This window comes from Pleurodeles waltl, chromosome 9 (genome assembly GCF_031143425.1).
Source record: "Pleurodeles waltl isolate 20211129_DDA chromosome 9, aPleWal1.hap1.20221129, whole genome shotgun sequence".
In the NCBI taxonomy this organism is placed as follows: domain Eukaryota; kingdom Metazoa; phylum Chordata; class Amphibia; order Caudata; family Salamandridae; genus Pleurodeles; species Pleurodeles waltl.
This window is the reverse complement of record NC_090448.1, coordinates 77,817,653-77,843,843: the sequence shown is the minus strand read 5'-3', so window position 1 is coordinate 77,843,843 and position 26,191 is coordinate 77,817,653. Positions and strand designations below refer to the sequence as shown.

The 26,191-nt window shown below is 51.9% G+C and overlaps 1 protein-coding gene across 1 annotated transcript in view; it reads right to left on the bottom strand.

The window, feature by feature from the left end:
* LOC138258584 (protein SSUH2 homolog) overlaps positions 1-26,191 on the bottom strand; it is a 202,842-nt gene that overhangs the window by 58,522 nt on the left and 118,129 nt on the right. Inside the window, exon 6 of the mRNA XM_069205949.1 lies at positions 2,145-2,269. Within this exon, the coding sequence (XP_069062050.1) occupies positions 2,145-2,269 (125 nt within the window). The remainder of the gene's footprint in view (positions 1-2,144; positions 2,270-26,191) is intronic.

Genomic DNA, 26,191 nt, shown 5'->3' with positions numbered 1-26,191 from the left:
TCATGTGATCCAGGATAGGCTATAGGCACCAAAAGGTTTAGGGCAGGAAAATGCCAACTTTCTAAAGGTTACGTTTTGCAATATGAAAGCTACCATCCATGCAGCCTGAAGGACAATTTACCATGTGGGCAATTTGTGAGAATAAGATGGAGCTGCTCAAACAAGTAGGATTATTTCCATCTTCCAGCCATTCCATCCAGAAAGGTGAAAGAACAAGGTTATCCACGGAAATTGGTGGGTTTTTAGAAAAGAAATAAAAGAGCAGTCAAGAAAGGTTGATTTGTGCATCAACGTTTTGCCCGCAAACTAATCAGCCTCAAAGATTCATACATCGGAATTGGCATATTCTATCCAGTCTCTGCTGTACTTTGGAAAAGTCTTTGTTCGCTCTTAAGAAGAATTACAGCACCGGGAAGCAATGGTTGAAGCATGCGTTCCATAGCCAATGGTTAAAAACAGATCGCGAGAACACTGGAATTTACATACCTTACAAGGGCATCACAAATGTGGTATGTGTTGTTGTGCGATCAAACCATTGAAGGCTCTGAATTCACACTTGACAGCACTAAATAGACAAATACACCGTTTTCAAATTGTGAAAAAAAATGTTGTGAATGGGATTGCTTGGCCGTGGGATGAATTATGTGTTTGGAAAAACAAATCAAGAAGTACAACAAAGAATAATTCAGCACAAATCACCTATTTGTCTCTAGGGGCCAGATGTACAAAGCATTTTGCATGGTGCAAACTGCAAAATTCCCCTTCCTATGTGCGATTCGCACCGCAATGCAGAATTGCTTTGTGACCACGAACGCGGTCGCAAAGCAATTCGCAGTTAGCTCCCATGTGAAGTGGGTGCTAACTCATTTGCAAAAGGGAAAGGGTCCCCATGGGACCCCTTCCCCTTTGTGAATGGCGCCAAAAATATTTATTCAGAGCAGGCAGTGGTCCAATGGACCACTGCCTACTCTGAAAAAACGAAACCAAATGGTTTCATTTTCCCAAGTGTATTGCAACTCGTTTTCCTTTAAGGAAAACAGGCTGCAATACAAAAAAAAAAACTGCTTTATTAAAAAAGAAGTCACAGACATGGTGGTCTGCTGTCTCCAGCAGACCACCATCCCTGTGAATGCAGGGAATCGCAAGGGGGTCGCAAATTGCGACCCACCTCATTAATATTAATGAGGTGGGTCTTTGCGACCCCCTTGCAATTCGCAGATGGTGTCAGGGACACCATTCTGCATATGGTTTTGCGACTCGCAAATTGCGAGTCGCAAAACCATTTCTACCTACATCTGACCTCAGCTCCACTTGTTAATCACTTTCTTGTGCATCACCACACTGAGAATGATTTTAAATGGACAGTATTGTTGATTAAACATCCTCAGCCTAGAGGAGGCGACATGGAGTAAAGCCTGATGAGAAGAGAGCTTGATCTAATTTTAAATTTCAACGCAAATATTGTGGGACTCAATGAGATGTCTGTACTCCAACATTTATGGACTTTCTTTTATCTCAATTATTTTTCTTAATCTTTTCAGAAACCTTTTTCATTTCCCTTTCATCAAAATTACTCTCCTTTTGTGAATAGCTTCATGCTGATGGTGGGTGGTGTGTTTGGTAGTACAATTCCCATTAATCCCCTCTTTTGGATGTCGTCATTGAACATGCTAGCCAGTCTTTTCCAAATGTCAGACAAGACACCGTTGAGACTACAAATGAATGAGTGACAGCAACTGGTTTCCCAAAGAGCAACTTTACGGAAAAAGCTCTCTGCCACCCGTCTGCCCCTGACAACACAGACATTTGTGCACGGAAACTGCTCTCCTGGTCGCAGCTGAAGAACAAAAGTCTGTCTTGGACTTAGACGGCTCAGCAGCCTTGATCTTATTAGATCTGAGTGCCGCCTTTGATACGGTATCCCATCTAACCCTCATACAGAGAATGAAGGAGGCAGGAATAAAATGAACTGCCTTAGATGGCTGAGGAAGTATTATCTGCAGTTTGAGTGACATGCCATCTATAGCCTGCCTTTGCCTGTAGACACAGAGGCAAAAGTAGGAATGCCCAAATGCCACACAACAGCACATGGTGGTGGCTATGAAAGAGAAACGAGAGCCCATGAACCATAATGAAATATTTACCTTTATCATGGAGGAGTGGGGTACCATGAACTTCTTTGTATCTTCTTGAAACATCAATGGTATCTGAACTTTAAATTCCCAGGGTCCTGGAGTAGGGCCATTCTGTGGACCATCCACCGCCTGATCTGGAAAAGAAAAAAACAGTTCTATAAACTTCTTTATGTAGCTGTCATCAGCCTCAAAGGTTTGGCAAAACTTCTCTCTGACTCACAGACCCTCCCATGGGAGGGGTCTTTGGCCCTTGTTAGTCCATTGTCTCCTGTTGACTGTGGTGAAGAATCCAAAACCATATCGGCACATGGTTTATAATAAATTGTGCTGTCTGACCATGAGCTGTAAGGTATGTGCATGACCTGATGTATGTATGTATGTATGTATGTATGTATATATACATATATATATATATATATATATATATATATATATATATATATATATATATATATATATATATATGTTTATATTGCATAAAATCCAGTGGTATAAAAATGCATACTTTACTAGGACCCATGAAATATACAAACAATTTGATTTTGGTACTTTTAGATTCAAAGGGCACCTTACATAGGGGGTCATTCTGACCTCGGCGGTAAAAGGCGCTTACCGCCGGTCAGAAGACCGCCATAACACTGCCGCGGGAAACCGCCACGGTCATTCTGACCCGCAACAGGCAAACCGCCAAAAACCCGACATCCACAAAAGTCCGCCACACCAACAGCCAGCGAAAAACTGGCGATGACCAAACCTCCACCGTCACGCCAACAGAAATACGCCCATTCCATTCCGACCCACGAATCCACGCGGCGGTCTTTCAACCGCGGTATTCCATTGGCGGTACACACCGCCGCGGTCAAAATACACACACAGCTCCAAAACACTGCCACATTGGACATTTTGAAATACACACACCTGATACACATACAAACACCACTCCCACACACCCAACAAATCAAATCAAATCATTAACATTTATATAGCGCGCTACTCACCCGAGCAGGTCTCAAGGCGCTAGGGGAAAAAAAAGGGGGGGTTATCGCTGCTCGAACAGCCAGGTCTTTAGGAGTCTCCGGAAAGCGGAGTGGTCCTGGGTGGTCCTGAGGCTGGTGGGGAGGGAGTTCCAGGTCTTGGCCGCCAGGAAGGAGAAAGATCTCCCACCCGCCGTGGAGCGGCGGATGCGAGGGACAGCAGCAAGTGCGAGGCCAGAGGAGCGCAGGTGGCGGGTGGGGACATAGAAGCTGAGGCGTCTGTTGAGGTATTCCGGTCCCTTGTCGTGGAGGGCTTTGTGTGCGTGGGTGAGAAGTCGAAAGGTGATCCTTTTGCTGACTGGGAGCCAATGCAGGTGTCTCAGGTGTGCGGAGATGTGGCTGCTGCGGGGTACGTCTAGGATGAGGCGGGCCGAGGCGTTTTGAATGCGTTGCGGGCGATTTTGGAGTTTGGCTGTGGTCCCGGCGTAGAGGGTGTTGCCGTAGTCCAGGCGGCTCGTGACTAGGGCGTGGGTCACGGTTTTTCTGGTGTCGGCGGGGATCCAGCGGAAGATCTTACGAGGCATGCGGAGGGTGAGGAAGCAGGCGGAGGACACGGCGTTGACTTGCTTAGTCATGGTGAGAAGAGGGTCCAAGATGAAGCCGAGGTTGCGGGTGTCGTCTGTGGGGGTCGGTGCAGTGCCGAGGGCCGTGGGCCACCAGGAGTCGTCCCAGGCGGACGGGGTGTTGCCGAGGATGAGGACTTCCGTTTTTTCAGAGTTCAGCTTTAGGCGGCTGAGCCTCATCCAATCTGCGACGTCCTTCATACCCTCTTGTAGGTTGGTCTTGGCGCTGGCGGGGTCCTTGGTGAGGGAGAGTATAAGTTGGGTGTCGTCGGCATAGGAGGTGATGATGATGTCGTGCTTGCGTACGATGTTGGCGAGGGGGCTCATGTAGACATTGAAGAGTGTTGGGCTGAGTGATGAGCCTTGAGGTACGCCGCAGATGATCTTGGTGGGTTCTGAGCGAAACGGAGGGAGGTAAACTCTTTGTGAACGGTTTGCGAGGAAGGAGGCGATCCAGTCCAGGGCCTGGCCTTGGATCCCGGTGGAGCGGAGGCGGGTGATTAGGGAGCGGTGACAGACGGTGTCAAAGGCAGCCGAGAGGTCGAGGAGAATGAGGGCGACTGTTTCACCGTTGTCCATCAGGGTTCTGATGTCGTCTGTGACTGAGATGAGGGCGGTTTCAGTGCTGTGGTTGGTTCGGAATCCGGTTTGTGAGGGGTCGAGCAGGTTGTTGTCTTCCAGGAAGGTGGTCAGCTGTTTGTTGACGGTCTTCTCTATTACTTTGGCTGGGAAAGGCAGAAGAGAGATGGGGCGGAAGTTTTTCAGGTCGCTAGGGTCAGCCGTAGGTTTCTTTAGTAGGGCGTTGACTTCGGCGTGTTTCCAGCATTCGGGGAAGGTAGCAGAAGAAAAAGAAGAGTTGATGACGGTCTGGAGGTGCGGGGCGATGATGTCGTTGGCTTTGTTAAAGATGAAGTGCGGGCAGGGGTCCGAAGGGGCGCCGGAGTGGATAGAGTTCATGATGGATTTGGTTTCTTCCGTGTTGATGTGGGTCCAGTTGTTGAGGGTGATGGCCGGGGATGCGGGTTCAGTGGTGTTTGGTAGGGTCTGGTGTCCGAAGCTGTTGTGGAGGTCGCTGATCTTGCGATGGAAGAAAGTGGCGAGGGATTCGCACAGATCCTGTGAGGGCGTGACGGCGTTGGCGTTGGCGCTGGGGTTGGAGAACTCCTTGACGATGCTGAAGAGTTCTCTGCTGTTGTGGCTGTTTTTGTCCAGTCTGTCGGTGAAGAAGTTCCTTTTGGCAGCGCGGATCAGGTGGTGGTGTTCGCGGGTAGCGTTCTTGAGGGCGTTCATGTTGTCAGCGGTGTGGTCCTTGCGCCAGGCTTTCTCAAGGGCGCGACAAGTTTTCTTTGATTCTTTGAGGGTGTCAGAGAACCAGAGAGGTTTTTAGGTGTTGGTCTGTCGATGAGTGCGTTTGAGGGCAGCAAGGTTGTCTGCGCAGTTGGAGATCCAGTTTGTGAGGTTGAGGGCTACGTCGTTGGGGTCGGTGGGGAGGGTGGGTTGGTTGGCGGCGAGTGCGGAGAGGAGTTGCTCTTCAGGGATCTTGTTCCACTGTCGACGAGGGATGGGCTGAGTGCGGAGGTGGTGGGTCTCGCTTCGGAATGTGAAGTGGACGCAGCTGTGGTCGGTCCAGTGTAGGACAGAGGTGTGGCTGAAGAAGACGTGTTTGCTGGCGGAGAAGATAGGGTCAAGCGTGTGTCCGGCGATGTGGGTGGCAGTGTTCACCAGTTGTTTGAGGCCGAGGTTGGCGAGGTTGGCGAGCAGGGTGGTGGTATTGGGGTCGTTGTTTTGTTCCAGATGGAAGTTGAGGTCGCCTAGGAGGATGTAGTCCGGTGAGGCGAGGGCGTGCGGGGAGATGACGTCGGCGATGGCGTTGCTGAAAGGGGCACGTGGTCCGGGAGGACGGTAGACGAGGGATCCTCTGAGGGTGGTTCTCGGGTCGGTGCGAATCTGAAAATGCAGATGTTCAGCGGCGATAGGGGTGTCTTCGGTGGAGGTGGTGACGCTGATGGAGTCTTTGAAGACGATGGCGATACCTCCTCCTGTTTGGTTGGTGCGGTCCTTCCTGGAGATCTTGTAGCCTTCGGGGATGGCGGTGGCGATGTCTGGAGCAGAGGAGGCGTTCATCCAGGTCTCCGTGATGAAGGCGACGTCCGGTGCTGTGGAGTCCAGGAGGTCCCATAGTTCAACGGCGTGTTTGTGGATGGAGCGGGCGTTGACTAGGATGCACTTGAGGTGGTTGATGGCGCGTGGGCTTGTGGTCGTGGTAGTTGCGTGGTGGAAGATGCGTTTCCAGGAGTTGCAGGCGAAGGGTCAATGGGTGCGTTTGGGGTGAGCTTGGAAGCAGGTGTTGGAGCGTCCTGGGTAGAGGGCGTGGAGGGTGGTGGGCTCGTAGCGGATCAGCGGGGCTTGGGAGAGCTGGGGACCAGGGGTCGTGGCGCTGGGCGCGGGCCAGGCGCGGACGGGCGCAGACGGGTTTGCCTCTGGCGCGCCCGCTGCGCAGTCGCGTAGCAGCCGCCATATGAGGTAGGAGGGGGGGGAGGGGTCAGCTGGGGGCGAATGGGAGCTGGGGGGCGGGGGCGTGCAGGAGGTCGCGGCGGGAAAGCGCGAGGGAGGGGGGGACAGGTAGAGTGAGAAGAGCTGGGGGAGGGGGGCTTAAGGGTGGAGGGGGTGAGTGTTAGAAGGTTTAGGAGATTAGGGAGAAAGATAGGAGTAGGGTTGTGAAGGTAGGGGAGGGGGGGTTGTAGAGGTGGGTGAGGGTGAGAGGTAGAGTGAGAGGATAGGAAGATAGGTAATAGAGGGGGTGGCGGGAGGGGGGGAGAGATAGAGAAATAGATAGAGAAAATAGATAGATAGAGAAATCGATAGATAGAGAAATAGATAGAGAGATAGGAAGATAGGAGGAGGTGGAGAGTGAGAGTGAGGGAGTTAGATAGTGGGATAGAGAGATAGAGAGATAGGTAGATAGGAGGAGTGAGGGAGGTAGATAGTGAACGGGTTAGATAGGGGAGATAGAGAGGGGGATGCGAGTGAGGGAGGGGGATGAGGCAGGAGCAGGAGGGCAGGCGCTGGGAGAAGAAGACGGAGGAGGCAGAAGAGCCGAAGGCAGAAGATAGAAGACGGAAGAACAGAAGAACAGAAGAACAGAAGAACACAGAAGAACACAGAAGAAGATACAGAAAACGAAGAACAGAAGGCAGAAGACCACAGAAGAAGATGAGGAAGAAGAGAAGAAGAGAGAAGACGGGGAAAAGAAGAGTACAGCAGAAGATTACAGACGAGGAGCGAGGAGGAAGAACAGAGAAGAAGAAAAGAAGAAAAGAAGCAGGAGCAGGAGAGAGGGTGAGTAGCGCGGGGCAGAGCGAGGGGCTGGGAGGTGGGGGGTACTTACTGTGAGGTGGGTCTCAGAAACTCAGGAACCTGGAGGAGCTGGAGGAGCTGCAGCGGCAGGGGCAGCGACCTACCCTTGGGTCAAGGGTCGCTACCACTGTCGCGCAGCGGCCGCCATATGAGGTAGGAGGGGGGGAGGGGTCACCTGGGGGCGAATGGGAGCTGGGGGGCGGGGGCGTGCAGGAGGTCGCGGCGGGAAAGCGCGAGGGAGGGGGGGACAGGTAGAGTGAGAAGAGCTGGGGGAGGGGGGTTTAAGGGTGGAGGGGGGTGAGTGTTAGGAGGTTTAGGAGATTAGGGAGAAAGATAGGAGTAGGGTTGTGAAGATAGGGGAGGGGGGTTGTAGAGGTGGGTGAGGGTGAGAGGTAGAGTGAGAGGATAGGAAGATAGGTAATAGAGGGGGTGGCGGGAGGGGGGAGAGATAGAGAAATAGATAGAGAAAATAGATAGATAGAGAAATCGATAGATAGAGAGATAGAGAGATAGGAAGATAGGAGGAGGTGGAGAGTGAGGGAGTTAGATAGTGGGATAGAGAGATAGAGAGATAGGTAGATAGGAGGAGTGAGGGAGGTAGATAGTGAACGGGTTAGATAGGGGAGATAGAGAGGGGGATGCGAGTGAGGGAGGGGGATGAGGCAGGAGCAGGAGGGCAGGCGCGGGGAGAAGAAGACGGAGGAGGCAGAAGAGGCGAAGGCAGAAGATAGAAGATGGAAGAACAGAAGAACAGAAGAACAGAAAAGAACACAGAAGAACACAGAAGAACAGAAGAACACAGAAGAACACAGAAGAACACAGAAGAAGATACAGAAAATGAAGAACAGAAGGCAGAAGACCACAGAAGAAGATGAGGAAGAAGAGAAGAAGAGAGAAGACGGGGAAAAGAAGAGTACAGCAGAAGATTACAGACGAGGAGCGAGGAGGAAGAACAGAGAAGAAGAAAAGAAGAAAAGAAGCAGGAGCAGGAGAGAGGGTGAGTAGCGCGGGGCAGAGCGAGGGGCTGGGAGGTGGGGGTACTTACTGTGAGGTGAGTCTCAGGAACTCAGGAACCTGGAGGAGCTGGAGGAGCTGCAGCGGCAGGGGAGCGACCTACCCTTGCGTCAAGGGTCGCTACCACTGTCGCGCAGCGACCGCCATATGAGGTAGGGGGGGGGAGGGGTCAGCTGGGGGCGAATGGGAGCTGGGGGGCGGGGGCGTGCAGGAGGTCGCGGCGGGAAAGCGCGAGGGGGGGGACAGGTAGAGTGAGAAGAGCTGGGGGAGGGGGGTTTAAGGGTGGAGGGGGGTGAGTGTTAGGAGGTTTAGGAGATTAGGGAGAAAGATAGGAGTAGGGTTGTGAAGATAGGGGAGGGGGGGTTGTAGAGGTGGGTGAGGGTGAGAGGTAGAGTGAGAGGATAGGAAGATAGGTAATAGAGGGGATGGCGGGAGGGGGGGAGAGATAGAGAAATAGATAGAGAAAATAGATAGATAGAGAAATCGATAGATAGAGAAATAGATAGAGAGATAGGAAGATAGGAGGAGGTGGAGAGTGAGGGAGTTAGATAGTGGGATAGAGCGATAGAGAGATAGGTAGATAGGAGGAGTGAGGGAGGTAGATAGTGAACGGGTTAGATAGGGGAGATAGAGAGGGGGATGCGAGTGAGGGAGGGGGATGAGGCAGGAGCAGGAGGGCAGGCGCTGGGAGAAGAAGACGGAGGAGGCAGAAGAGCCGAAGGCAGAAGATAGAAGACGGAAGAACAGAAGAACAGAAGAACAGAAGAACAGAAGAACACAGAAGAACACAGAAGAAGATACAGAAAACGAAGAACAGAAGGCAGAAGACCACAGAAGAAGATGAGGAAGAAGAGAAGAAGAGAGAAGACGGGGAAAAGAAGAGTACAGCAGAAGATTACAGACGAGGAGCGAGGAGGAAGAACAGAGAAGAAGAAAAGAAGAAAAGAAGCAGGAGCAGGAGAGAGGGTGAGTAGCGCGGGGCAGAGCGAGGGGCTGGGAGGTGGGGGGTACTTACTGTGAGGTGGGTCTCAGAAACTCAGGAACCTGGAGGAGCTGGAGGAGCTGCAGCGGCAGGGGCAGCGACCTACCCTTGGGTCAAGGGTCGCTACCACTGTCGCGCAGCGGCCGCCATATGAGGTAGGAGGGGGGGAGGGGTCACCTGGGGGCGAATGGGAGCTGGGGGGCGGGGGCGTGCAGGAGGTCGCGGCGGGAAAGCGCGAGGGAGGGGGGGACAGGTAGAGTGAGAAGAGCTGGGGGAGGGGGGTTTAAGGGTGGAGGGGGGTGAGTGTTAGGAGGTTTAGGAGATTAGGGAGAAAGATAGGAGTAGGGTTGTGAAGATAGGGGAGGGGGGGTTGTAGAGGTGGGTGAGGGTGAGAGGTAGAGTGAGAGGATAGGAAGATAGGTAATAGAGGGGGTGGCGGGAGGGGGGAGAGATAGAGAAATAGATAGAGAAAATAGATAGATAGAGAAATCGATAGATAGAGAGATAGAGAGATAGGAAGATAGGAGGAGGTGGAGAGTGAGGGAGTTAGATAGTGGGATAGAGAGATAGAGAGATAGAGGGATAGGTAGATAGGAGGAGTGAGGGAGGTAGATAGTGAACGGGTTAGATTGGGGAGATAGAGAGGGGGATGGGAGTGAGGGAGGGGGATGAGGCAGGAGCAGGAGGGCAGGCGCGGGGAGAAGAAGACGGAGGAGGCAGAAGAGCCGAAGGCAGAAGATAGAAGACGGAAGAACAGAAGAACAGAAGAACAGAAGAACACAGAAGAACACAGAAGAACACAGAAGAACACAGAAGAAGATACAGAAAACGAAGAACAGAAGGCAGAAGACCACAGAAGAAGATGAGGAAGAAGAGAAGAAGAGAGAAGACGGGGAAAAGAAGAGTACAGCAGAAGATTACAGACGAGGAGCGAGGAGGAAGAACAGAGAAGAAGAAAAGAAGCAGGAGCAGGAGAGAGGGTGAGTAGCGTGGGGCAGAGCGAGGGGCTGGGAGGTGGGGGGTACTTACTGTGAGGTGGATCTCAGGAACTCAGGAACCTGGAGGAGCTGCAGCGGCAGGGGGAGCGACCTACCCTTGGGTCAAGGGTCGCTACCACTGTCGCGCAGCGGCCGCCATATGAGGTAGGAGGGGGGGAGGGGTCAGCAGGGGGCGAATGGGAGCTGGGGGGCGGGGGCGTGCAGGAGGTCGCAGCGGGAAAGCGCGAGGGAGGGGGGGACAGGTAGAGTGAGAAGAGCTGGGGGAGGGGGGTGACTGTTAGGAGGTTTAGGAGATTAGGGAGAAAGATAGGAGTAGGGTTGTGAAGATAGGGGAGGGGGGTTGTAGAGGTGGGTGAGGGTGAGAGGTAGAGTGAGAGGATAGGAAGATAGGTAATAGAGGGGGTGGCGGGAGGGGGGAGAGATAGAGAAATAGATAGAGAAAATAGATAGATAGAGAAATCGATAGAGAAATAGATAGAGAGATAGGAAGATAGGAGGAGGTGGAGAGTGAGGGAGTTAGATAGTGGGATAGAGAGATAGAGAGATAGGTAGATAGGAGGAGTGAGGGAGGTAGATAGTGAACGGGTTAGATAGGGGAGATAGAGAGGGGGATGCGAGTGAGGGAGGGGGATGAGGCAGGAGCAGGAGGGCAGGCGCGGGGAGAAGAAGACGGAGGAGGCAGAAGAGCCGAAGGCAGAAGATAGAAGATGGAAGAACAGAAGAACAGAAGAACAGAAAAGAACACAGAAGAACACAGAAGAACAGAAGAACACAGAAGAACACAGAAGAACAGAGAAGAACACAGAAGAAGATACAGAAAATGAAGAACAGAAGGCAGAAGACCACAGAAGAAGATGAGGAAGAAGAGAAGAAGAGAGAAGACGGGGAAAAGAAGAGTACAGCAGAAGATTACAGACGAGGAGCGAGGAGGAAGAACAGAGAAGAAGAAAAGAAGAAAAGAAGCAGGAGCAGGAGAGAGGGTGAGTAGCGCGGGGCAGAGCGAGGGGCTGGGAGGTGGGGGTACTTACTGTGAGGTGAGTCTCAGGAACTCAGGAACCTGGAGGAGCTGGAGGAGCTGCAGCGGCAGGGGGAGCGACCTACCCTTGCGTCAAGGGTCGCTACCACTGTCGCGCAGCGACCGCCATATGAGGTAGGGGGGGGAGGGGTCAGCTGGGGGCGAATGGGAGCTGGGGGGCGGGGGCGTGCAGGAGGTCGCGGCGGGAAAGCGCGAGGGGGGGGACAGGTAGAGTGAGAAGAGCTGGGGGAGGGGTGTTTAAGGGTGGAGGGGGGTGAGTGTTAGGAGGTTTAGGAGATTAGGGAGAAAGATAGGAGTAGGGTTGTGAAGATAGGGGAGGGGGGGTTGTAGAGGTGGGTGAGGGTGAGAGGTAGAGTGAGAGGATAGGAAGATAGGTAATAGAGGGGGTGGCGGGAGGGGGGGAGAGATAGAGAAATAGATAGAGAAAATAGATAGATAGAGAAATCGATAGATAGAGAAATAGATAGAGAGATAGGAAGATAGGAGGAGGTGGAGAGTGAGGGAGTTAGATAGTGGGATAGAGAGATAGAGAGATAGGTAGATAGGAGGAGTGAGGGAGGTAGATAGTGAACGGGTTAGATAGGGGAGATAGAGAGGGGGATGCAAGTGAGGGAGGGGGATGAGGCAGGAGCATGAGGGCAGGCGCGGGGAGAAGAAGACGGAGGAGGCAGAAGATAGAAGACGGAAGAACAGAAGAACAGAAGAACCGAAGAACCGAAGAACCGAAGAACAGAAGAACAGAAGAACAGAAGAACAGAAGAACACAGAAGAACACAGAAGAAGATACAGAAAACGAAGAACAGAAGGCAGAAGACCACAGAAGAAGATGAGGAAGAAGAGAAGAAGAGAGAAGACGGGGAAAAGAAGAGTACAGCAGAAGATTACAGACGAGGAGCGAGGAGGAAGAACAGAGAAGAAGAAAAGAAGAAAAGAAGCAGGAGCAGGAGAGAGGGTGAGTAGCGCGGGGCAGAGCGAGGGGCTGGGAGGTGGGGGGTACTTACTGTGAGGTGGGTCTCAGGAACTCAGGAACCTGGAGGAGCTGGAGGAGCTGCAGCGGCAGGGGGAGCGACCTACCCTTGGGTCAAGGGTCGCTACCACTGTCGCGCAGCGGCCGCCATATGAGGTAGGAGGGGGGGAGGGGTCAGCAGGAGGCGAATGGGAGCTGGGGGGCGGGGGCGTGCAGGAGGTCGCGGTGGGAAAGCGCGAGGGAGGGGGGGGACAGGTAGAGTGAGAAGAGCTGGGGGAGGGGGGTTTAAGGGTGGATGGGGGTGAGTGTTAGGAGGTTTAGGAGATTAGGGAGAAAGATAGGAGTAGGGTTGTGAAGATAGGGGAGGGGGGGTTGTAGAGGTGGGTGAGGGTGAGAGGTAGAGGGGGAGGATAGGAAGATAGGTAATAGAGGGGGTGGCGGGAGGGGGGAGAGATAGAGAAATAGAGAAAATAGATAGATAGAGAAATCGATAGAGAAATAGATAGAGAGATAGGAAGATAGGAGGAGGTGGAGAGTGAGGGAGTTAGATAGTGGGATAGAGAGATAGAGAGATAGGTAGATAGGAGGAGTGAGGGAGGTAGATAGTGAACGGGTTAGATAGGGGAGATAGAGAGGGGGATGCGAGTGAGGGAGGGGGATGAGGCAGGAGCAGGAGGGCAGGCGCGGGGAGAAGAAGACGGAGGAGGCAGAAGAGCCGAAGGCAGAAGATAGAAGACGGAAGAACAGAAGAACAGAAGAACAGAAGAACAGAAAAGAACACAGAAGAACACAGAAGAACACAGAAGAAGATACAGAAAACGAAGAACAGAAGGCAGAAAACCACAGAAGAAGATGAGGAAGAAGAGACGAAGCGGACGGTGCCTAGGAAGGACAACATGGAGCACAGAGTCAATCAACCCACAGGTACGTTCCCACAGCTTGCACAGTACACGATTCTCAATGCATTGAATGGCTTGTTTGAGTGTTGATGCAAGGCCTAGGCATGTGTGACGCAGTAGAAATTAAGATATGGGGGCCCTTGAAATGGCGGCTGCCTGACCTGTGAAGTGCGACAGTGGGATGTGAGGTCAATGCGCTGGCGTGGCACACCGTGGCGGTAGGCGGTCGAAGACCGCGGCGCAAAGCCGCATTGGTTAACATTGAACCCTATGGGTTTCAGGAGCCAATGACGATGTGCGCCGGCGGTCGCGGTACGCACCGCCGCGGTTCGCACCGCCGCTGGTGTGACCGCCATTTTCTATCTGCTTAATCACTCGATACCTGATCATCCACAGGAGAGGACCTATACTGCAAGTGCTGCTGTGACCTCGGTCTGGAAGAGACAATGGCTGCTGCGACTGGGGAAAGGGCCCCTGCCTTCACTTCTGAAGAATTGGAGAAACTCGTGGATGGGGTCCTCCCCCAGTATGCGCTACTCTACGGTCCTCCAGACCAACAGGTAAGTACACTGGGACCATGCTTTGTGGCCAATGCCTGGGTTGAGTGGGGTGAATGAAAGATGGTGGGGAGGGGAGCGAATGAAGCATGCATCAAACGACAGATGAGAGCATGTGCCAAATGGCAAGGGTGGGGATGGGGGGCCACTCACAACGAGCATGCAGAAGGTGATGATTGTTTATTTTCTCCCCCTGTACATGTCACATAGGTCAGCGCCCATCAGAAAATCGACATTTGGCGTGCCATCGCCAAGGACGTCCGGACCCTGGGGGTCCACAACAGATGGGGCACCCACTGCCGGAAGAGGTGGGAGGACATCCGCCGCGGGAGCAGGAAAACCGCGGAGGCTCTGCTGGGGATGATGGCCTCCCAACGTAGGAGGGGTGCCAGTCGTACTTTGACCCCCCTGATGTCCCGGATCCTGGCGGTGGCCTACCCCGATTTGGATGGGCGCGTGAGGACATCACAGCAGACACAAGGGGGTGAGTACAAGCACATTCTGCTGATTTTGCGCACATTGGAGGTGTCTGGGTGGGGAAGGAGGGCTGTGGGTATCCCTAGGCCAGGGCGATTTCTGTAGGCTAGGCCCCTCCGTTAGGCATGGCCCTATGCCCCCGCCCCCCACCTCTGTAGGTTGCCTAGTACAGCTATTCATGGCCCTGTGTCACCTATGTGTGCAGTTGTCGTCCATAGGCTTGTAGGCCATGTCCCACGGATTGAGTAGTGTACCCCAAGTGCGCAGCGTAGTGCAGGGGGCTTCTGTGTCTGTCCTCTCCGCCAACGGTGTCGCCAATGCATGCACTCAACATGTCTTTGTTTCTCCACCCCCCCCCCTTTTTTGGTGGTCTTCCTGTTCATGTGTGCATTAGCATCATCAGGCGGAGGAGAAGTGGCATCGGAGCACGAGGGAGCTGCATCTCACATGGCCATGGAGGGCCATGCAACTGACTCGGATTTCACCAGTGAGACGGAGGGCGAGGGGAGCTCCACAGCGGGGACACGTGGTGACACCAGCGACACAGACACGTCCTCGGAAGGGAGCTCCCTTGTGGTGGTGGCAACATCCGTGCCCACCGCAACAACAGGTACAGCCGCCACCCAGCGCACAAGCTCCGCCCTCCCAGCAGCCCCTCAGCTTTCGCCCCGTGCCTGCTCACCCAGGAAGGTGGGCATCTCCTTCGCCCCAGGCACCTCAGGCCCTGCCCCAGTTACCCCTGCTGCCCTCAGTGAGGAGGTCATTGACCTCCTGAGGACGCTCATTGTTGGGCAGTCTACCCTTTTGAATGCCATCCAGGGTGTAGAAAGGGAGGTGCACCGGAGTAATGCATACCTGAAGGGCATTCATTCGGGTCATGCTGCCCATCAGCGATCGTTCAACGCTCTGGCCTCAGCACTGACGGCAGCCATTGTCCCTGTCTCCTGCCTCCCTCCTCCAACTTCCTCAACCCAGTCCCACTCCCCTGTACCTCTGCCTATCCCAGACACACCTACAGACCAGCCTGCACACACCTCAACACCCCAGGGAAGCCCATCCAGACATAAGCACCACACATCACACAAGCATTCACCCAAGCAAAATCCACATGCAGACATGCCAACAGCCACTGCCTCCTCTGTGTCCCCCTCCTCCTCGTCTCCCTCCTCCCTCCCTGTGACGTCTCCACTCACACTTGCATGCACAACATCTTCAGCCACTACGTCCATCACCAGCACACCCACCAGAACACTCCGCACACGTGCAGTCACCACCCCCACTACCATTTACATGTCCCCTGTGTCCCCTCCCAGTGTGTCTGTCACCCCCTCTTCCAAACCACACAAACGCAGGCAGCCACCCACCCAACAGCCATCCACCTCACGACAGCCTCCAGCACAAGCACCTGCACCCAAAGACACCAGACTTCACTCTCCTACAACCACATCCTCTTCTTCCACTCCCATACCCACTACAACTACCCGTCCCTGTCTTTCTAAATTGATTTTCCTTTCCAACCTTGACCTCTTTCCAACAACTGACCCACCCCCTCCATCTCATAAGACTCCAATCAGCACCTCAGCCACCACAAAACCTGGACCTACAAAGACAATAGTCCAAGGATTTTGGAGTCCACCACCTTCAAGGCCAGCTATTTCGGCTAGGAGTAAAGAGACGGCCAGCCCACCCCCTGAAAAAAAAGCCAAGCAAGCCAGTGCCCGGCGCGAGAGGCCAAAGACAGCAGGCTCCAAAAGCACTACCCTGGCACCGTCAGGGAGTGGGGTGCCACCTGGCACACCGCCAAAGGGAGGAAAGGGCCACAGACGAGCAGGGAAGGGTGGCAAGGGCAGCACGCCCGACAAGTCCGGCAGCAGGCGAGCTGCCCAGGAGGGCCCCACCAGCCCCATTCCAGGTGTGCAGGAGGACACCCACGGGCCCGGGACGGCAGCACTGGAGGGCCCCGCAAGCGAGAAGACAGATGTGGACGAAGGGCCCGGCAGCCACATGTCAGGTGGCGAGTGAAATCCATGTAGTGACCTGGACACACATGTCAAGCACCGTTGAACAGGGCCCTTCAAGCCAAGCACCACTGAACAGGGCCCTTCAAGTCAAGCACCGCTGAACAGGGCACCGCCATCTCAAGAACCGCTGAACAGGGCCCTTCAAGTCAAGCACCGCTGAACAGGGCCCTTTAAGTCAAGAACCGCTGAACAGGGCACCGCCGTCTCAAGAACCGCTGAACAGGGCCCTTCAAGTCAAGCACCGCTGAACAGGGCCCTTCAAGTCAAGCACCGCTGAACAGGGCACCACCGTCTCAAGAACCGCTGAACAGGGCCCTTCAAGTCAAGAACCGCTGAACAGGGCCCTTCAAGTCAAGCACCGCTGAACAGGGCCCTTCAAGTCAAGAACCGCTGAACAGGGCACCGCCGTCTCAAGAACCGCTGAACAGGGCCCTTCAAGTCAAGCACCGCTGAACAGGGCCCTTCAAGTCAAGCACCTAAGCAGGGCACCGCCGTCTCAAGAACCGCTGAACAGGGCCCTTCAAGTCAAGAACCGCTGAACAGGGCCCTTCAAGTCAAGCACCGCTGAACAGGGCCCTTCAAGTCAAGAACCGCTGAACAGGGCACCACCGTCTCAAGAACCGCTGAACAGGGCCCTTCAAGTCAAGCACCGCAGATCAGGGCCCTTCAAGTCAAGAACCGCTGAACAGGGCACCGCCGTCTCAAGAACCGCTGAACAGGGCCCTTCAGGTCAAGCACCGCTGAACAGGGCCCTTCAAGTCAAGAACCGCTGAACAGGGCCCTTCATCTCAAGCACCGCTCAGCTGGGCACCGCCGTCTCTGCACCGCTCCGCTGGGCCCTTCATCTCAAGCACCGCTCCGCTGGGCACCGCCGTCTCTGCACCGCTCCGCTGGGCCCTTCAACTCAAGCACCGCTCCGCTGGGCACCGCCTTTTTCTGCACCGCTCCGCTGGGCCCTTCAACTCAAGCACCGCTCCGCTGGGCACCGCCGTCTCTGCACCGCTCCGCTGGGCCCTTCAACTCAAGCACCGCTCCGCTGGGCACCGCCGTCTCTGCACCGCTCCGCTGGGCCCTTCATCTCAAGCACCGCTCCGCTGGGCACCGCCGTCTCTGCACCGCTCCGCTGGGCCCTTCATCTCAAGCACCGCTCCGCTGGGCCCTTCATCTCAAGCACCGCTCCGCTGGGCCCTTCAACTCAAGCACCTCTCCGCTGGGCACCGCCGTCTCTGCACCGCTCCTCTGGGCCCTTCAACTCAAGCACCGCTCCGCTGGGCACCGCCGTCTCTGCACCGCTCCGCTGGGCCCTTCAACTCAAGCGCCGCTCCGCTGGGCACCGCCGTCTCTGCACCGCTCCGCTGGGCCCTTCATCTCAAGCACCGCTCCGCTGGGCACCGCAGTCTCTGCACCGCTCCGCTGGGCCCTTCATCTCAAGCACCGCTCCGCTGGGCCCTTCATCTCAAGCACCGCTCCGCTGGGCCCTTCAACTCAAGCACCGCTCCGCTGGGCACCGCCGTCTCTGCACCGCTCCGCTGGGCCCTTCAACTCAAGCACCGCTCCGCTGGGCACCGCCGTCTCTGCACCGCTCCGCTGGGCCCTTCATCTCAAGCACCGCTCCGCTGGGCACCGCCGTCTCTGCACCGCTCCGCTGGGCCCTTCATCTCAAGCACCGCTCCTGGGCCCTTCATCTCAAGCACCGCTCCGCTGGGCCCTTCATCTCAAGCACCGCTCCGCTGGGCACCGCCGTCTCTGCACCGCTCCGCTGGGCCCTTCATCTCAAGCACCGCTCCGCTGGGCCCTTCATCTCAAGCACCGCTCCGCTGGGCCCTTCAACTCAAGCACCTCTCCGCTGGGCACCGCCGTCTCTGCACCGCTCCTCTGGGCCCTTCAACTCAAGCACCGCTCCGCTGGGCACCGCCGTCTCTGCACCACTCCGCTAGGCCCTTCAACTCAAGCGCCGCTCCGCTGGGCACCGCCGTCTCTGCACCGCTCCGCTGGGCCCTTCAACTCAAGCACCGCTCCGCTGGGCACCGCCGTCTCTGCACCGCTCCGCTGGGCCCTTCATCTCAAGCACCGCTCCGCTGGGCACCGCCGTCTCTGCACCGCTCCGCTGGGCCCTTCATCTCAAGCACCGCTCCACTGGGCCCTTCATCTCAAGCACCGCTCCGCTGGGCCCATCAACTCAAGCACCGCTCCGCTGGGCACCGCCGTCTCTGCACCGCTCCGCTGGGCCCTTCAACTCAAGCACCGCTCCGCTGGGCACCGCCGTCTCTGCACCGCTCCGCTGGGCCCTTCATCTCAAGCACCGCTCCGCTGGGCACCGCCGTCTCTGCACCGCTCCGCTGGGCCCTTCATCTCAAGCACCGCTCCTGGGCCCTTCATCTCAAGCACCGCTCCGCTGGGCCCTTCAACTCACCACCGCTCCGCTGGGCACCGCCGTCTCTGCAAAGCTCCGCTGGGCACCGCTGTCTCAAGCACCGCTGGCCCATTGGCAGAAGGGGCAGGCCCGCATCTGCGTCGGGCAGGGCTGCACGAAGCACTCTGGGCACCATGCCTCCTCCAGAACCAGTGGAGTCTGTAATCCACTTGTGAGACTGTGGCTTTGCACTCCCCAGGATGGCACAGTGGCCAATCCACCCACTGTAGAGACTCGTGAGACTGTGGCTTTGCACTCCCCAGGATGGCACAGTGGGCAATCCACCCACTGTAGAGACTTGTGAGACTGTGGCTTTGCACTCCCCAGGATGGCACAGTGGGCAATCCACCCACTGTAGAGACTTGTGAGACTGTGGCTTTGCACTCCCCAGGATGGCACAGTGGGCAATCCACCCACTGTAGAGACTTGTGAGACTGTGGCTTTGCACTCCCCAGGATTGAACAGTGGCCATGGAGGCCCCTCGTGGATGTGGCGTCGTGGACTCATCTGGCTGAGGTGCCCCCCTTCCCTTCCCCCTGAGGTGCCTGTAGTTTTGCTATCTGATGCCCCTGCAGTGTTCTCTCCATTGGAGTTGGGTATCCTGTGTGGGCTTTGCCCATGTGTTTAGACCCATTGGCCCACGAACAATGGCTGATACCCAATTTGGACAGGACAATTTACATATGTATATATAGTTATAGATGTGTGATATATTTTTTTACTTAGCCGTACAATATACTTCAAATTTCATGATCATTTTATTTTGTCTTTGCATTCTTCCGGGGGGTTCGGGGGTGTCACTCTGAGTTGTTGCTCTGCATTGATGTGTATGTAGTTGTGGGTGAGGGTGGGTGTGTCGCGTATGTGTGTCCCCGTAATTTTTTGCCTCCCCCCTCCCCTGTGTCGCAGGTGCAGTACTCACTGTTGTCTTCTGCGCCGGCGTTCGTGCTCCTCGTAGAGGAGCAGGAAGACAATAGCTGGTAGGATGTGTAGTTCGGGTTCCATGCTGTCCAGATTCCTCGTGGAGTGTGTAGAGGTGAGCGTTTTCTGTTCGTAATGGCTGTTTCTGCCGTGTTTTTATCGGCGGGGCTACCGCCCCGGAAAAGGTGGCGGATTGGTGGGTTGTGATAGGGTGGGCGGTACATTGTCTCCCGCCTGTCTGTTGGCGGTGACCGCTGCGCTGTTTGTTTGTCCCGCCGTGGCGGTCGGAGTGTTAAAGTGGCGGTCTCTGTTGGCGGTTTCCGCCAGAGTCAGAATTCCATTTTTTTTACCGCCTGCCTGTGGGCGGGTTGGCCGCCGCTTTAACACCGACCGCCAGGGTTGGAATGACCCCTATAGTGTCTTGGTAGTAAAGGATTAAAAACACCAATCACAAGAGAATACCTAAAAAAGGCAGGAGGAAAATGTTCCATTTGTATGAAAAGTAAAGAAGGTAGTTCCATACTTTAGCCCCAGGGAATGTAAAGGAGTTCGACACTTTGCGACACTGATGTGCCCTGATAGGTCTGCATGATAATCTGAGTTTCTGATTGACAGATCTAGAAGGCAAATATTTGTGAAAGAGAGTGACATAGGCTTTGGGCATTATTCTTAATCATTTCAATTACATCCTCAATTTATTTACAAGACAGGCTTTCTAGTGGTGACACACAGCTAAAAATAAGGCTAACAGTGTCAGGAATCTGCAATGTATCCGGGGTTTTGAGGATGGCTACAAGAACACCTGTGAGGTGTATTCCTTTAAGGCTATGGTTGTCCGTCTTTGACAGTTGGTGTGCCATAAGCAGGAGACCTATCTGAATCAAGGGTTGGACAACCAGGTGATGACAAACAGCTGCACTATACAAACAACATGGAGGCTTTAGGAAACTAGGGAACAGTCAAGCAACTTTCCGTGTTTACTGGCTTGCCTCTTGTGGTTTGTTAATTTACTGCTTCCCCTCTCTCACAATTGTTATTTTTCCCCCTTTACGTGCCATGTTATTCTGAGTTCTTTGTCTGTTCTGCTGATCTTGCTCTTTGGACTTTGGACTGGCTTTGTCGAATTGCTTTGCTTTCCCATTTTCCCTTCCCTGATAAGAAGAGGGTTGATTTGTCTCCTGTTTGTTTGACTTATAGGCTTTGCTCTCACTTGGTTTAGGTTCATTGTGGCTCGCCATTCCTACACCAATGATTACGCCTGCCTACTATCAGTTTATTCTGCAGGATTCGAGCTTTCAGCAGTACTAAAAGGCCACATCTACTTTCTCTGATTAGTTAGACATGTTATTACTGGAGATTCTCCATATATACCTGTTCTGCAACCAGGAATGTAACACCTAAGGGAGTTGTGCTAAGGAAAACCTGGACATTCTCCCTCTCCCTTTCCCTTTCTCTTTAATTTTCGCTTTCCATTTCCCTTTCCTTTTACCTTTAATTTTCTCTTTCCTTTTCCCTTTCTCTTTCCCTCCGGTGTTTAGCTTTGTTTAGCTTTGTCAGGCACGTCCTTCTTAGTAAGGATGGAGCCACATTCTAGGGAGTGAGACAGATTGTCATTAGAACGCGTTGGATACCATTGAAACATAACAAACTCCGTGTTCTGAGCACTCTAGCTCCCCATGTCTCAGATGACAACCCAAAATATAAGAAAAATAGTAGTGAAGCTTCAAAATGGCTCACACTTAAACAACGGGGTTGTGCATTTCCAAAGGCAAAGGGTTGTTTGTGTCCCCTAGAAGCAACTCTGACCTTTTGGCACCGACCTTTAAGGGCTTCTATACTTCACATAAACAGCCATGCGTATTAAGTTGTGATGCAGGCGCTAGATAATTAAATCTAATGACCATTTGTGAGTCATCCGCATAAAGAAATACGACACACTCAAAAGATATAATAGATTTTGGCAAAGGTTAAAAAAGAATGGTGAGAATGATGAGACTTGTCGGCGAAGCTAAAAGGGATAAGCCTTGCCATTTGGGTTCTTCCGTGGATGAAGGATATATATACGTATCATTGTAAGACGGTGCCAGAGAGGCCAGCTTGTTGCATAAGGATGCTCAGAAGAGAATGGTCAAAGGTATCCAGGGCTGTGGAGTGTTACGAAAAAACATCAGTCCTCCTCGTTATCCAAAATAAGACTAGGTTCTGCGAAAGGTAACAACAAGGCATTTTCTGAGCCTTTTCTAGGTCGAAAAATCACAAATTGACATTCGTTCAATACATGGCCTTTTTCCAGAAATGAGTAGAGCTGGTTGCCATAAAACTGCTCCAAGAATTTCCCAAAAGCATGTAGAAGGATGATCGGTCAATAATTTGTGACGTGCTCTGCGTCCAAATTATATTTCTCTAACGAGTGGGAGGTTATTACTTTTCTCTGAGCTGAAGGGACTATCCTCGTTGATAACAATAACTGAAACCTCTTTTAAATGGAGGAATCAATTGAAGACCTTAGGCGCTTCCAGATGCAAGACAGACTTGGGTCCCACGGTGAACAGAACTTTGTTTTTGGAATACGTTTTTTATCGATTGGACATTTGGTACAGTACACCCAATATGATTCCTGATCTTTTCATATGGGGCTGCTCCACTGAAGGTTTAAGTGATGCTTAAGGAGAAGCCATGTCATGCATTTTAGAATATCTTATTACGAAAGTCTTGAGAAGGTTTATCAACATGGTTAAGGCTGGATAAAGTGATACAAGAATGTGAAACGTGTTGGAGCATCAGCTGCTTCAATGAGTTCGTGGGTTCCTGTGAAATATGGGTTTCATCATCGAAATGAAGGACCCGGAGCACATAATGTGGAATGATTATCTAACATATGCAGCAAGATATGAAAATGGCCTTATGCAGCACATTCTCTGGCAGTATTGTTTTGATATATTTGAGCTAAAACAATATATTGCTGAATGTGATATGACTCCAAAATTATGCAGTCAATGTTACATTCATAGGAGGCATCGATCCACTGGCCTGACCACTGTCTGTTGTTTGAGCAACTATCTATTAGTGAAAGATTAACAAATCCTAAACATTATAATTCATATCAGAGCCTGTTGTTCCTAGAATACGTTGAAGGGAAAAAAATTCCAAATCTCTTCCTGCTCCATAAAGAACGTGTTTTCATAACTCAAAATGTGCTTTTTACATTCGTAGCTGTATATTTTATTGTTATTCACTTCTTTGTATTCAGACACGCAGGAAATAATATGCAGCCCAGCATTTCACTTCCAATTTTCAGTAAACCTTTCTCTGTTTTAGCAAACCCATTTTTCTAGCCAACTACCACAATATGAACCTTTAATATAAAAAAAATTGTGTGTGTGTGTGTACGTGCGTGTGTATATATGTATATGTATGTATGCGTGGATGTGTGTGTTGGTATAACTTTCCATTGGCCCCCATTAATGGAACTACCCAAAATGTGGACATTTGGCCCTTCCTTAAGAGATCGAACAAGGGCCAGCATGCACATGTTCATGCATTTCTGTAAAAAGGGAGGGTCATTTTAGCTCCCATAGGTAATTTCGTTCATTGCTACTGCAAAAATCTCTGATCAGGTTTATGCCCAACTTGGCATGAACTCAGAAAGTGTGCCTTTTGTGGTTTGGAAAAAACATGTACAGAGGTTTTTTGAAAAATGTCGGTTAAAAAGGTGCAAAGTAGATTTGAAATTATTATTTATTGGCAGTTGGAAATTAATTCTTTGATTTGCTTATAACATTAGCACTGCTTGACCAATATGCAGCAATTTTGGGAGACACTGCATGTTTAGCCTACTCTTGGTATTTTCAAAGTCATGTAAATCCATCAAGGGGTCAGTGGAAAAAGGTGGGCAAATACGTGTTTGTTTGCTAATAACTTTGAAACCATGTGACACACTTAAACACAATTTTGCTGAAGTTTAGAAGGCATAGTTTTCTGTTGAAATGTCTTCCTCACTCAAATGTTATTGCACATGTACAGCCTCATACACTTGATCATCAATGATAGGACAACACACTCATTAACATACATCCAAATAACCTTCATCAAATAGCTGATGAAAATGTTCCTTTGAAAAAGACATATGACTTTAAAACGTAGTTGGAAGTAAGCTATGGGTCATGTAGTGCATTCTCTTTTCCACTTTCATGGCAAAAAAACCTAAGAAATTCAAAACAGTTAAAAATATGTTCTGATGCAAATCTTTCTGCTTTCATGTCCTTGAAGCGATTATACCACATTGGAAGTGCCTTGCTCCATTTTTCCTTGGGATCCATCTTGGACGAGGCTGCCCACATTTTTTTTAAATTAGTTTATGTTTCATGTTTCTCACTCTTTCTTTTGCTTTGTATTTTTTCACTAACACTCCCGCCTTGTGGGGAAGCCTTCCAGTAGCAAGGGGAGCTGCTTGGCTCCAGGTTGATTTTCTTTCTCCCTCTTTTTGGCATTGATCACACCCATCGCCACACACCCCTTTTAGGATGTGGGCTATTTTACCATGAATGGTGTGCATCTTTGCAGCAGATGTGCAGAGCAAGCATGCCACTGATGTGTCTAAGCCAAGCCCGTCTGCACTGGTTCACGCCATTTCGGCACCAGGGGCCAGGACCCCTAGTCATTATGGTAAGCCCCTAAACAGTGCTTAAAACAAGAACTGCTGGACTTCACAATTCTCCTGCCCAGTGACTGCAGCCATGCTCTGAACCTCTTTAATGCAGAGACTCACTGCAAAAGTTGCGCGTTCTTAACTATGGTCCCATTGTTCCCAAAACCAGAGGTAAGCGCAGTATCTCAGCCCCAGCACTCTGCCAGGTTTTCTTCTCTGAATTGTAGGTCGTTGGTTAAACACAAACTTCAGGTAAGTGACCTTCTTGAAGAGCATTCACCAGATGCAGTCGTTTAGGCTGAGACATAGCTTACTTAGGATTCTCCGCCTGACATAACACAAGCTATTTACCATGGTTTTACTATTTACTATTGCGAGACTGGATCGGCAAGCTCACTTCTCTGAATTATCCCTTGATGGGTGTCAAGCGTCCTTCTTCTCTCTGTCCCCATTAGCAATTTTGCTTTGTCAAAGACCTTGATTTATCATCCTCCTAGTCCTTTATTCAATTTTGCCACCCCTCCAGCTGACGTTCTATCGCCACTAGTCCTTCTCTACTCCAATTTCTTAGTGGTTGGGGATTTTAATCTACATTTTGACTATCCTACCTGCTTAGTGGTCACTGCACTGATTGAAGACTTGGAGATTTCACAGCTCTCTCAGTTTGACTCCACTCCCACACATAGACTTGGGAACATTCTTTATCCCTTTTTTTGTAATTATGCTCTCCTAGTGACTTGCCCTCTCCTTCCACTGACCTGGTCTGATCATCTCACCAATCCTTTACATGTACCATATGATGAGCCGTCCATCAGCCACTTTCCTACCTACACTCTACGGGCACGTCAGTGGGCTAAAGTGACCCCCATCAAGATTCAGACAAGCACTAAACACTAGACACCCCACTCTGGACAGCTGTGTTGATAAGGCTGGTGCAAAACTGTATAATTGGATCAGCGGAGCATCGCAGACAAAAGTCATTGGCTGATTGGTTTAATGACTAACCTCTGTTGTTGAAAAGAGAACTGCAAGCGCCTTGAGTGCCTCTTGTGCAGAGTGGACTACATGGCAGCTCTCAAACGCTATCATCACCCTAATCAATCTTGCCATGATCATTATACCAATGAAGCCCAAACTGGCCACAACTCTTCTTGTGAATGGTTTTCTATAGTCAAATCACTCTCCCCACTGTCTTAAGTCTCAGCTTCCACCCCGCCATCACAGCCTGTCTTTAATGCCTTAGCTACATTTTTCCCTGAAAAGGTGGCAAACGTTTATACCTCTTTTCCTGGTAAGGCCAGAGACACTCTGTTAAAAATGGGGTCTTTGGTTGGCAGTCAGGTTACCCCATGTCCAAGCAAGGACCCTCACTCTAGTCAGGGTAAGTCACACACAATCCAAATTAACCTGTGCCCACCCTCTAGTAGCTTGGCATTGAGCAGTCAGGCTTAACTTAGAAGGCAATGCGTAAAGTATTTGTGCAATAAATCATACAATAACACAGTAGCACACCACAAAAATACACCACACAGTGTTTAGAAAAATATATAATATTTATCTGGACAAGTGCAGGTCAAAACAATTAATATGCAATAAGAATATGTTGAAAATATCACTGTAGAAATTATATAAACTGTCTTTAGTCTCTTAAAAGCAACAAATGTCTCTTGCAAGTACAAAGTACCTGGTTTGCATTCAAAATCTTCGCAAGGAACAGCAAAGGAGGAGATGCGTGGAAAACAGGAAGTGTGTATTGGTTTCTCAGGCCGCACACAGTGATGCGTTGTCTATTTTTAACCATGGGAAGGCTTTGCGTCGATTTCCGGCGCTTGGTCTTGGATCCTCTTCGGGTTGCAGGGTTTTCGGACACCAAGGGGACGATGCGTTGAAATCCAGTGCTGGCAGGGCAGAGTCACAGGGGGTGCGTCGACCCGGTGGGCATTGCGTGGAAATTTCTATGGCACGGCAGGCGCTGCATTGATACCACTCAGGAAGTCAGGCTGCGTCATTTCGGCTCGGCTTTCCGTCAATCCAGTGGGCCATGCATCGAATTTCCGGTTGCTACACTGGCGCTGCATCGATCTTCTCCTCGCGAAGTTTGGCTACGTCGTTTCGGTTCGGCGTGCAGTGATTTTCTCACCGCGATGCTGGCTGTGTGTCATTTCTGGC